At 49.9% G+C, this 13,104-nt stretch overlaps 1 protein-coding gene across 1 annotated transcript in view; it reads left to right on the top strand.

Annotated features, from left to right (window-relative positions):
• The window catches only part of LOC144891251 (extracellular calcium-sensing receptor-like), a 74,940-nt gene that overhangs the window by 7,636 nt on the left and 54,200 nt on the right, over nt 1–13,104 (top strand). The window contains exons 4-5 of the mRNA XM_078773664.1: nt 11,098–11,285; nt 13,035–13,099. Coding sequence (XP_078629790.1) covers nt 11,098–11,285; nt 13,035–13,099 — 253 coding nt within the window. The remainder of the gene's footprint in view (nt 1–11,097; nt 11,286–13,034; nt 13,100–13,104) is intronic.

Here is a 13,104-nt window from a genome sequence, read left to right as displayed (position 1 = left end):
GTATAATTGAAATAAACATAAATGCAAATTTCGCATGTGGAAAAATTAAGTACACCCCTACATTTGTCACTCCTTCAAATACCTAAAATTAGAATCAGGTGCACCAGCTCAGGTGCAAATGATTAGAACATGTTAGAGAGGATCTTGGAGGAACTTGTCTTGTTTAAACCTCAGGCAATTAGTTTGGTTTTCTCTTTGTTGTTGAAGTGTGCGGCGTCACCATGCTGAGATCAAAAGAGCTCTCTGAGACCTTCAGAAAGAAGGTTATAGGTGCCTACGAGTCTGAGAAGGGATTTAAAAAGATCTCCAAACAATTTGAAATCAGTCTTTCGACTGTCCGGAAGATCATCTACAAGTGGAGAAGATTCCAAACAACTGCAACTTGTTCAGGCCAGGCCGCCCCAGCAAGTTCAGCCCGAGAGCAGACCGCAATATGCTGAAAGAAGTCTCTAAGAACCCCAGAATGTCATCACGGGACCTACAGGTATCTCTTGCCACTGTTGATGCTAAAGTGGACGAGTCTACCATTAGAAAGAGGCTGCACAAATTTGGTCTGCATGGGAGGTGTGCCAGGAGGAAACCTATGCTGTCCAGAAAGATCATCAGGGCAAGGCTAAAGTTTGCCAATGAACACCTAGGCAAAGACCAGCACTTCTAGAACAATCTGCTCTGGACAGATGAGTCAAAGGTAGAGCGATTTGGCCACAGTACCACACACAGAAGACATGCTTGGCGAAAACCAAAGATAGCATTTGACCACAAGAACCTGATACCAACTGTAAAGCATGGTGGACTGGTGGTGGAAATATTATGGTTTGGGGCAGCTTTGCTGCATCAGGGCCTGGGCAGCTCACCATCATATAATCCACGATGAATTTTTCATTGTACCCGAGGGTGCTTGAGGATAATGTGAGGCCATCTGTCGGAAAGTTGAAGCTTAACCGAAGGTGGACCTTGCGACATGACAATGACTCTAAATAAACCAGTAAATCCACCAAGGAATGGCTGAAAAGAAACAAATGGACGGTTCTGGAATGGCCAAGTCAAAGCCCGGATCTAAATCCCATCGAGATGTGGGGGGATTTGAAACGAGCTGTGCATGCAAGAAATCCCTCAAACACCACACAGCTGAAAGAATTCTGCATGGAGGAGTGGGCAAAAATTTCTCCCAGTCGATGTCAGAGACTGAATGAATGAATATGAATGATCGTTTTTAAAAGGCCATTTTGCTCCGCTACAGCGGGGGTTAGCCTTGCGAGCCCCATGACAATCATGGTTCCCTGTTTGAGGCAAAAAAAATACATTCCAAGGGTGTACTTACTTTTTCCACATGCGAAATTTGCATTTATGTTTATTTAAATTATACAATGGACTACAAAATGTAAATGTTTCATGATATTTGTTATATTATATCACCTTTATCTATCAATATTGTTGAAATGAAGATCAAATAGCTGTATGTTGAAATATGTTGAAAAAGTCAAAACATTACATGGGGTGTACTTACTTTTTCACGTGACTGTAGATGGCCCCTTACCAGCTAGACGCCCCCTTACCAGATAGATGCCCCCTCACCAGCTAGATGCCCCTTTACCAGCTCAATGCCCCTTACCAGCTTGATGCCCCTTTCCAGCACGATGCCCCTTACCAGCTAGATGCCCCTTACCAGCTCGATGCCCCTTACCAGCTCGATGCCCCTTACCAGTTAGATGCCCCCTTACCAGCTAGATGCCCCCTTACCAGGTCGATGCCCCCTTACCAGATCGATGCCCCTTACCAGCTCGATGCCCCTTACCAACTAGATGCCCACTTACCAGCTAGATGCCCCTTACCAACTAGATGCCCCCTTATCAGCTGGATGCCCCCTTACCAGCTAGATGCCCCCTTCACAGCTAGATGCCCCCTTCACAGCTAGATGCCCCCTTACCAGCTAGATGCCCCCTTACCAGCTCGATGCCCCCTTACCAGCTAGATGCCCCCTTACCAGCTCGATGCCCCTTACCAGCTAGATGCCCACTTACCAGCTAGATGCCCCTTACCAACTAGATGCCCCCTTATCAGCTAGATGCCCCCTTACCAGCTCGATGCCCCTTACCAGCTAGATGCCCACTTACCAGCTCGATGCCCCTTACCAGCTAGATGCCCACTTACCAGCTAGATGCCCCTTACCAACTAGATGCCCCCTTATCAGCTAGATGCCCCCTTACCAGCTAGATGCCCCCTTCACAGCTAGATGCCCCCTTACCAGCTAGATGCCCCCTTACCAGCTAGATGCCCCCTTACCAGCTAGATTCCCCCTTACCAGCTAGATTTCCCCTTCCAGCTAGATGCCCCTTACCAGATCGATGGAACTCATTTTGCCGACCTCGGAAGGATGACGGGCTGAATCAACCCACCTGTTGTTACTTTAACAGCAAGACAGTGGCTCGAACACAAGACCCTAGTGTCGTGGAAGAAATCAATCCCTCCAGTTGGTTGCATCATTTTTTTAGCCATGCGCATGTGAAAGAGATGGGAAAAATCCAGTGCCCTCTCAAAAGCATTATAAGTACATAAGATTTTTATACAAAATACATGGCATGTGTGATCTTTTAGCAAGCGAATGATAACCCGAGCACGTTCAAGTTCTCCATATATGGTGAACAGCAAATGCATAAAAGTGAATCAAAGCAGGCATTCCACAAGCAGATTAAAAGTCCCTGTCATCGTAAATATTACAAGAAAATAATTATTCATGGTTATCCAGTAGACTCAAACATGCCCGAGAAGAGGAACAACACGTACATAAACACTCCCTGCATAGTTGGCCTTCACACCTACCCCCGCCCCCCCCCCCCCATCCCCCCTTCTCCCCAGTAGCACGGTTGTGGCACAGCACTCTCAGAGCAGAATTCTCATTAACAAAACATAGTCTCCAATAATCAATCACCTTGTATGTGAATATGTATAACCACGCAAGCATTATATATTGTTGCGAATATGGAATTTGGCCTCCATATCCGCTTGTAAATATTCCCCTATTTTCTCCAATACTCCCCAACTTTCCCCGATCCCCCATTCCCTAGTCCCATTGCATGTAAATAACAATCAGTAGAGCCGACCTTCCCCTTATTCCCCCATTAAATGTCGTGCCCAGGTCCACCGCACCACACGTAGACAACTTTCGGACATCTTCCTAGTTATTCTTATTCTATGTCAGTTAAGGCCTCGTCTCCATTAATTATGACTCTTCGTTGCACCAGAATGTGATTATATGGCATCAGTAGTGAGTTTAGGACCTTTCCCATACCTCCTCCCATCTTCTTCCCCAAACAACAACAATAACAACAACTACAACAACAATTACAACAACAACAGAGGAGATGGCGGCGGAGCGGGGGAGGATGCGTCCTCACACCGGCTCGATTAGCTCCAGACCATGCGCTCCACGGGGTTACCCCGAAGGGGCTGGCTGTCAGCTCCTCGTCAGGGGCGGAGCCAGTAACCCCCCCCGCACGCACCCAATGAGAAGCAACGTGCCGATTCCACGAGGCGGAGCTAACGAGCCGAGGGCGTGTCACTCCCCGCCGGATATACGCAGCCGCTTGCCGGATGTGACGTCAGATGCGCCCCCAGCTTGGAGTCACGAGTAACCTTTGAGGCTGAGGAGAGATGCGCCTCAGCTTGGAGACTGGAGAGAGAAGCCACCGCCACCCCCAGCGCGACGATACCTCCCCGCATCTCTGGACCGGACCGAGTCGATTCTGCCTTGAGCCAAGAGTGCACCTTGAGCCATCGCGACCTGTCTTTCCTTTTCATCAACCCCCGTGTGAGTCAGCATTTTGTCCCGTGTGTCTGTCGTCTGTCCGGGGTTAATATAAGAGTGTGTCTAAGTGCCTGTCTTCCTGTAATATACCTCTAGCCCCTGTAATCTAACCTTTTTCCGTACGAATATACTTGAGAATCGAAACGTTGGTGTCGTATTGTGTGATTGTAATCCAGCCGGGTGTCTTCTTTTTCTTATTGAGCCAGCATAGCGCGGCTAGTCAACGTTCGGGCACAATCGGGTAACTTGTACGGATACGGCGGCCATCCCGCTCGGCCCACCATACCATCAAAGTCGTATCTGTAACAATTGGTGTCGGGAGTGAGATTCGAGGCCCGACCAAATTTTGAAAAAAAAAAAACGAATAGAGGAAAAAAAAAAATTTGGTCAAAATTTGGAGCGGCCGAAATTTGTTTTGTTTTACGAAACTCGAATTTTGCAAGTCGCGCTATGGCGGATCAAGACGGCTGGGGTCCGGTAAAGGAGAGTGAGGTAGGGTCGATCCAGGACCAAAATGAGGGACAGGAGGAGAGTGAAGCAGCGAGGGTAGCAGACGCACAAAATAGCGTCGTTGTGCCCGACATTGCGGGAGCGCAAAATGGCGCCTCGCTGGTCACCGCGCCCGCGACCGTGGCAGCGCCCCTGGTGGATCCGAACCTTTTTATGTTGCAAATGAGGGCCCTTATGGAACAAATGGGTGAGCAATTGGGAGACCAAATTAGAGGTTTGAAAAGCAGTATGGGACAAATGGGAAACGAAATGGGGGTAATGAGGGACGAAGCGAGGGGTACTGGTGAGAAGGTAGACAAAAATTTTGAGGGGTTAGACAATGGGATAAAAGAGGTGAGAAATGGGTTAAAGGGGGTAGAAAATAGAATGGCTGCCCAGGAGAATCAGATAGAGGGAGTGAAAAATGGGTTAGAGGGGTTAGAAAACAGGATGGAAGGCAAATTGAGGGACATGAGGGACCAAGCGGAAAGGGAAGTTAACCAAATGGGGCAGCAGATAGAGGGGGTCAGAATGGGGGTAGAAACCAAACTGGATGCTCACAGGGAGGAAATGGAGCAGATGAGGGTGGCATCTGGGCAGGAGATGCAAGTGATGGGAGAGGAGATCAGAAGAGGAGTGAGTGAGGAGGTCGGAGGAGTGCGCGAGGAGGTGAGGCACTGTAAGGAGCACATGGAGAAGGAGGTGAGAAAGGGGACTGTAAAGTTACAAGGGGGCATAGAGGACCTGACGCAGGAGGTGGAGCAGCTGACGGTGGGACAGACGGAGTTAGTGGAGCAGGTTCAAAGGAACACTGCGGTATTAGGAGGTTTAAAAGCGACACAAAACGACATAAAAAACGACTTGATAGCGACAAAGAGGGAATGTCAGATGGTACGTGAGGGACTGACAACGAGGTTGGACGAGGTGATAGAGGTAATGGAGACGAAGGACCGGCAGGTGAGGACGCACCTGGAAACGGTCAAGGTAGCCTTAGAGGATGAGCTTGAGGAGACGTACCGGGGAATAAAAGAGGTGAAGCACAAATTAGAAGAAGTGGAAGAAGGGATGAGCGAAATTAAGAAGCGACGGAGAGGGGATAAGAAAGAGATAAAAGAGGAGATAAAAGAATTGGTCCAAAGTCTGTGTTCGGATCGTGATGATGTGCTCATTAACCGGATGAGGGATTCGCAGGTGATGGAGGAGAAGCGAAGAGAAAGAGGACCCGGTGTAAGTGGTGACCAATATGGTCGTGCGTATGATGCGCCAGGTGATTTAATAAGCTTGGGGGTCGAGATAGACCCGGGTGTTCGTGAGAGGCCACTGGTGAAGTGTGCGACAGGTCTGGTGTGCGAAAAAGGAGGTGTGCGAGAAAGTCCGACTCTGGGGTGTGTGAGGAAAAAGTGCGTGCCAAGGAGTGAGTGTGCTGGCGAGAGTGAGTCGGTCGTAGCGCGTGTGCGAGGGGGCACATGGAAGCGCGGTTGGTGAGTGTTACAGAGGATGTGACGGGAGAGTGTGCGCGAGGAAGGTGTGTGACGGACAGGTGCATGGGGAAAGAGTGCGCTGTCAAAGGCAAGGAAGAATGCACACCTGTGGTGAGTGTTACAGAGGGTGTGACGGGAGAGTGTGCGCGAGGAAGGTGTGTGACGGACAGGTGCATGGGGAAAGAGTGCGCTGTCAAAGGCAAGGAAGAATGCACAGCTGTGGTGAGTGTTACAGAGGGTGTAACGGGAGAGTGTGCGCGAGAAAGGTGTGTGACGGACAGGTGCATGAGGAAAGAGTGTGCTGTCAAGAGTAAGGGTGAGTGCGTTGTCACGAGTGGAGGTGAAAGTAGTGAGAGTGACATGGAGCGTGAGTTAGTTGTGACAGGTGAGCGAGGATGTACACCTGGGATGGAAGGATGCACACCTGGAATGGTAGAGCGTGAGTGGGAATGCACGCTGGAATTGGTAGTGAGGCACGTGGTTGGGTGTGCGAATGAGAGCACACCTGTGATTGTCACAGAGGAGGTGACAGAGGAGGGGGCGCGAAGAGGTGTTTTGGTGAGGTGTGCTACCAACGAATGTGTGCCAAAGTGTTCGGTGGTCAGGTGTGTGACCAAGGCTGTGAGTGGAATGGGTGTGCCTGGGTGTGTAAGGAACGGTACGAGGAGCATGGGCACAGCTGGATGTGTGAGCAAGGAACGGGCTGCGGAGTGTAAGCGTCCAGGTGAAGCATCGACGTTACACGGGTTAGAGGTTAGAGCGACTTTTAGCCGAAGCAGGCCCTCGGTGCGTGCCGGGCTTCGCGTGCCGCGAGAACCAGCGGGGATCCGAACCACGGCGGTTTCGAAAGAACCGCCGTGCGCGATCCACGCTGGGCCTCGCGTGGAACGGCCGCGTCCGGGCTCCACTAGGCGGAGCGGGCAGCTCGATAGGAAGGGTCGTCATGGCGACCACTTTCTATTGAGACGTGCCGGCAGGTCGAGATCGGGACATTGGATGGCTCCACGCCGAAGTGGTGCGTGGGATCTCGGCCCGGGTAAGCCCCCGTCCCTGCCCCGAATGCGGGACGTATCCAGCCGCTGGCACCAAACAACCCGCATTCATGGCTTGGCTGTACGAAGCCGAGCTTCAGACGTGAATTGGCGCACCGAGAGGATGTAATAAGTAGACGGGTGATGATAGTGTTTCGGCCCCGAAATTAGAAAAAGGCGAAATTTGATGATTGGTACGATGATTGGCAGAATTTTTGATTGGTTGGGTTTAGGTGTGCCAAATTGATAGTGAGAGACCCCCGATGTGGTGGGATGGCAAATCCACCATCCCTCACAGAGGGGGGGCAAAGGAGCACTAGATTATGGGGTGTATGGCAGTGAAAACTAGCCCGGGTGGGTTAGGTTATATTGTAGGGATCTAGAAGAGATTGACATTAGGTGACGTTAAGTTTAGTTAGTGACTGATACCTGTAGTGGGGACGCAGGTAGTTTAGTGTGGATGATAATGACGAGGGAGCGCAATAGTTTAAAGGGACGACTGGGAAGCGCAAGTTTCAGAAGGGAGTAGTTAGCTGAGATGATGCCGTGTGTGTGAGGATTGAACAGGTGTGATTGCACAGGTGTGCAACTGGACAGGTGTGTGGAGCAGTGTGTGAGTAGTGAGTGTGTGGATCAGCGCGAATGCGCTTGGGGAGAGAAGGGTGCAGGTGGCACCAGGTGTGAGAGCACAGGTGTGCAGGTACAGGTGTGTGGAGAGAGTTGGAGTGAGTGGTACGGAGTGGTGTGCATGGTGCGAAGGTGTGGATGGGGGAAGAGTGGACCCCTTTCACGAGCACCCGGGGCGGGTAGTGTAAGTGCTAGGTAGAGGGTGCAGGTAAATTGTGGTTGGATATTGGCATTTGTGGTGCGGTTGCAGAATGGTGTTGTGAATGGGTGCATTAGTGTTGTGGAAATGGCTGGGCGTGTAGCCTGTTAGTGTGTGTAGTTGGTTGGGCACTCCACCACTGTGAGGATGTCGGCCAGGTGAGGCCGCAGGTGGGCTCTGGGAGCCGGTAGTTGTGAGTGGGTGCCTGAGGATCCCGGGTGTGGATCGGGCAGCCCAGTGCCAGAGAGGGCACGGAGTGGGGAGAGAGCCAGAGGGCCTTCCCCAGGTAGTTAGGTTAGGGTGAGGAGCAGGTAAGCTCGGAGGCAACTGCAGTGGTGGAGGTGTGCAGGTGGGTAGACCCACTGGGAGAGGTACACGCCACAGCCCAGAAATTGTGCGAGGGCACCGGGAGATGAATCGGGGGAGTGAGACCCCAAATTGAAGAGCACCACAGTTTGGCCAATGGGAATTGGTTTTTAGAACCCATAGTGTAAGAGGGCCAATGGTTTGGCCGGAGGAAGACCCCGGGTAGTGTAAAGTTGTTAAAGTCATTTAGGAAATAGTTAGGATTGATGAACCTGTCGCACCATACGCAGCCACTTACCTGTGGTGATGATGATGACTCCACACCTGTGTTTTCTTTGTTTTGTGCAGGAGATGAGATTGCTGTGAGGATTTGTGAGACGCATCACGACGTGGATGAGACATTGGGGTGATTCCATCTCTCCCTCCCTAGGAGGGACTGATGATGAATTGGTAATGGCAAATTTTGATGTGCAGTTGGAGATGGCAAATTTTGATGAGAGTTGAAAATGGCAAATTTGATTGGTTAGGAGGGAGAGAAGACGAATTTGGTTTATGGGAGGAACGGGGAAGACAGTAGGGATGTTTGTTGATTTGTAAAGTAGATGTTTATGGGTAGTGTTGTGTTTTGTGGATACAGTAAGGGGTAAGGGAGGGGCCATGTAGGTTACCTGGTGGTGGGGGGGGGGCGTACGATAGGAACGTACCTGTCTCACCTGGTTCCCATGTGCCCCCAGTGTGCATTACCAAAATTGCGTGCACTTTTGCGCCCTTACCACCTTACTCACTTGTTTCTTCTGTTGTCTCCCACCTCCGAGGATCTGGCTTTGGGGTAGAGAGAGAGGAGAGAGAGGTGCTGGCGACGCAGTTGTGGGCCTGCACTTTCGCTGTTCGCTGCCTGGATCGGTACACCATATGGACCGCAATGTTTGTGGCCACCCACAATGGACCGCAGTTCGTTTGCGGCCAAGCACCACCCGGGGATGGACCTATGGATCAACGTGGCACCTATGCCATACAGGTGAACCACTAATAGTTAACACCACCAAGTGCACCACAAGAAGAGCAAGAGACACCTGCAGGGTTAGGGGTTGTCGCATTTATTTTTAATCATTGAACAATGGTGACTGCACCGATTGGTGGTGGGGTGGTGCTTTTGATGCTCGGGAAGGGTGCTCTGCACGTTATTAAAGGCCGTCGGCCACAGAGCACTCGTGGGTTGGTGTATCGATGCTGGCAAGCGCGCTCTCTCTATGCATAACATCTGCATGTGTTCCTCCAAAAACAGGTCCTGGATCGTAGTGTAAATAGCAGCATAGTCTTGTAAATAATGCTCCCTACCGGCTGTATGTTTAGTTTGAGAATTCTTTCCGGATTCGGTTATCCTGTGGGTGTGGTGCTGTGAGGAGAAGGGTGCAACGTCGCAGGGGGACATATTTACTCATTTGTGAATATCTGTAAAACTGTCGCACTCAGGGTAGAGTTAATAGTAGAGGGAACTACATTGCGTGCCACACTAAAGTAGGTAAAAATTTATCGGGTCGGGACGCCCCGAGGGTAGAGAAGGGTGCAATGTTGCGAATATGGAATTTGGCCTCCATATCCGCTTGTAAATATTCCCCTATTTTCTCCAATACTCCCCAACTTTCCCCGATCCCCCATTCCCTAGTCCCATTGCATGTAAATAACAATCAGTAGAGCCGACCTTCCCCTTATTCCCCCATTAAATGTCGTGCCCAGGTCCACCGCACCACACGTAGACAACTTTCGGACATCTTCCTAGTTATTCTTATTCTATGTCAGTTAAGGCCTCGTCTCCATTAATTATGACTCTTCGTTGCACCAGAATGTGATTATATGGCATCAGTAGTGAGTTTAGGACCTTTCCCATACCTCCTCCCATCTTCTTCCCCAAACAACAACAATAACAACAACTACAACAACAATTACAACAACAACAGAGGAGATGGCGGCGGAGCGGGGGAGGATGCGTCCTCACACCGGCTCGATTAGCTCCAGACCATGCGCTCCACGGGGTTACCCCGAAGGGGCTGGCTGTCAGCTCCTCGTCAGGGGCGGAGCCAGTAACCCCCCCCCCCCGCACGCACCCAATGAGAAGCAACGTGCCGATTCCACGAGGCGGAGCTAACGAGCCGAGGGCGTGTCACTCCCCGCCGGATATACGCAGCCGCTTGCCGGATGTGACGTCAGATGCGCCCCCAGCTTGGAGTCACGAGTAACCTTTGAGGCTGAGGAGAGATGCGCCTCAGCTTGGAGACTGGAGAGAGAAGCCACCGCCACCCCCAGCGCGACGATACCTCCCCGCATCTCTGGACCGGACCGAGTCGATTCTGCCTTGAGCCAAGAGTGCACCTTGAGCCATCGCGACCTGTCTTTCCTTTTCATCAACCCCCGTGTGAGTCAGCATTTTGTCCCGTGTGTCTGTCGTCTGTCCGGGGTTAATATAAGAGTGTGTCTAAGTGCCTGTCTTCCTGTAATATACCTCTAGCCCCTGTAATCTAACCTTTTTCCGTACGAATATACTTGAGAATCGAAACGTTGGTGTCGTATTGTGTGATTGTAATCCAGCCGGGTGTCTTCTTTTTCTTATTGAGCCAGCATAGCGCGGCTAGTCAACGTTCGGGCACAATCGGGTAACTTGTACGGATACGGCGGCCATCCCGCTCGGCCCACCATACCATCAAAGTCGTATCTGTAACAATATATATATATATATATATATATATATATATATATATATATATATATATATATATATATATATATATCAATCAGTGTGTCTGTGTGCATGTCTGCCTGAACATATGGATCAAAATCTTCGCCACGAGGTCGTAGAATCTTAAGTAGTCAACTTGAGTGTGTTATTAATCTATTTAATCTATTATTTCCTCTCTGTATCAACCAAGGAGATGAAGCATCAAAATTTGAATGAAAAGCAAATAAACAAAAATTTCACTCTTAACGAAACTGTTTCCACAACAATGAATCACAAATCAACTGCTTCAGACGTGCTTCATACCAAAACAAAGCTTGTGTATGAGAAGGAACCTGCATCAGTAAACATATTTTTGTTAGAATTTTGGGAGAAGACATTTGGTTGCACGTGGAGTTCAAATGACGAGACTTCACAATTGTGCACAGGCAATGAAAATTTGGAAGCATCTGATACATTGCTTACTGATGTGTCTAATCTTCGAGTAGGTTACAACACGTACATGGCTGTGTATGCGATCGCAAAGGCTTTGCATAACCTTCAGTCTTGTGTGCACGTAAAAGGCATTATATTAAATATTACTTGTGGAGATATTCTGAGTTTTCAGCCCTGGCAGGTGAGATTGTTCGTTTATCAAATATTTCTTGTTTTTGCTGTATTAATATTAAGGTATTGTTGCGGATTTGCTGCCGGCTTTCTCCCCTTATCTAGGGGGGATTAATCCCCTTGTCTTTGCTGACCTGGCGCGACCGGAGACCTATTACGTCCCTTCTGCCTCGCACGAACCACGTGTGATGGTGATACGCCGAGCGGTTTGCGTACACGATCCGCGCTATTTATAATTACTAGACCCGATTGGAGCGATCTTATTCGTACCACGCTTAGTCAATGGAGAAATCACAAAGGCGACCGAATTGGAAAGAAAAGGAAGAACAAATTGGTTTAATTATGATTGCACGTATTTACAGCACAGGAGGAAGAGACACAGAACAACTTAGACAGTCTTATTCTTGATAGCCCAGGACAACGGGCCCGTCTGACACACACACACTCACACGGGGATTGCAGATGGGCATGATGCTGTTCAGGCCGAACGCGCCGACTTGGTCGTCCAGGATCAGCCCCGTCTCACTCTCCACGGTCCCCGGCATGTTCCGCGAAGATGAAGGTAGGCAAAGGCAGGGACTCGTATCGTGTCACTCGAACAAAGTGGGTAATCTCGGGGCGAACGGTAGAGGACAGACTTTGCATGGCTGGAGGTTACTTAGCCGCGTTCACTCGCTTTGGCCGAACCGCATGAGTTATCAACGTCCTGTCTGCGCCCACGTATTCCACGTAACAAAGTTCATACAGTGCGAAGGATCCTTTCCAAGCGTGTCTCCTTAGAATCCTCTCATAAACTCCGCACAAGCTCAGCGCACCTCCCTCGATAACTCTCATGTCTTTTCCTCTGCGAGTCCTCCCCTCTGCGAGTCCTGTTATCAATCTCCCTCGCTGCAAGTCCTTCCGAGGGCTTTTCTCATTAGGTTATATATGCCACGCCCTTCGAACCCTCTGGAACTCACCAGACGCTCTTCACCACGCCCTCTGCCCGCCATTCCGCTCGAGCTCTGATTGGCTGGTTCATTCTTACCGTCCCCACTGCTGCCGCGCCGAGCTCAACCCTCCTTCACCTTTCGAGGCCCTGCCTCGTGTTAACTTGACTAGTGGACAGCCAAATGGGACGCGGGATGGGTTGCGCCCATAGAGGTAGAATGGAGGTCGGAGCAAAATGATTTAAGGGCCTATTCTCCTGCCTTTACACAACGCAGGTACTAAGAGAGGAAATGGCCTATTCTTACACATACTAAGACATAACTATACTACAAATGGGCCTATATGTTGCTCGTGTGACTAACTATGGGGGGAAAACCTTTAACATTTATTGACTTCAATGTGCCAATCTCAAAACCGCAGCAGTATTTTATGACTTCATTCATATTGTCGCACAATTGCCCTCAGTTAATACCTTGGGATCGCGGATGGCCAAACGATCTTTAATGGACGCATTTATTCAATGACGGATTTGACTTGGCAGCACAGGAGGAAGAAGGAAGAGGAAGAAGCGGCGAGCTCTTACCTCACAGCTCCGACGGCAGCCCTTGATCCTGTAGGAAATGAAATCAAGTGAACGAAAACCCGAATTAAATGTACAAAAAGAAACGATTTATTATGCGGAACCCGAGAACAATGGACGCGCCGGTAAATATCTATGATTCCTAAATTGGGATCCCGCACACCTCGCTTCAACAAAAGCACAGGGGAATGAATTAAGCAAAAATAACCATTGTGTGCGCGTTTGTGTTGGCTTATCTTTGTGCGTCAGGAATCGTCTGGTCTCAGCACAGCGTCCGAACACAGCTCCAGTTGGCGCGAACTGCTCGGTCGTTGGTGCG

This window comes from Myxine glutinosa, chromosome 3, assembly GCF_964187855.1.
Source record: "Myxine glutinosa chromosome 3, kmMyxGlut1.1, whole genome shotgun sequence".
Classification (NCBI taxonomy): domain Eukaryota; kingdom Metazoa; phylum Chordata; class Myxini; order Myxiniformes; family Myxinidae; genus Myxine; species Myxine glutinosa.
This window is presented reverse-complemented; position numbering and strand designations above follow the sequence as displayed.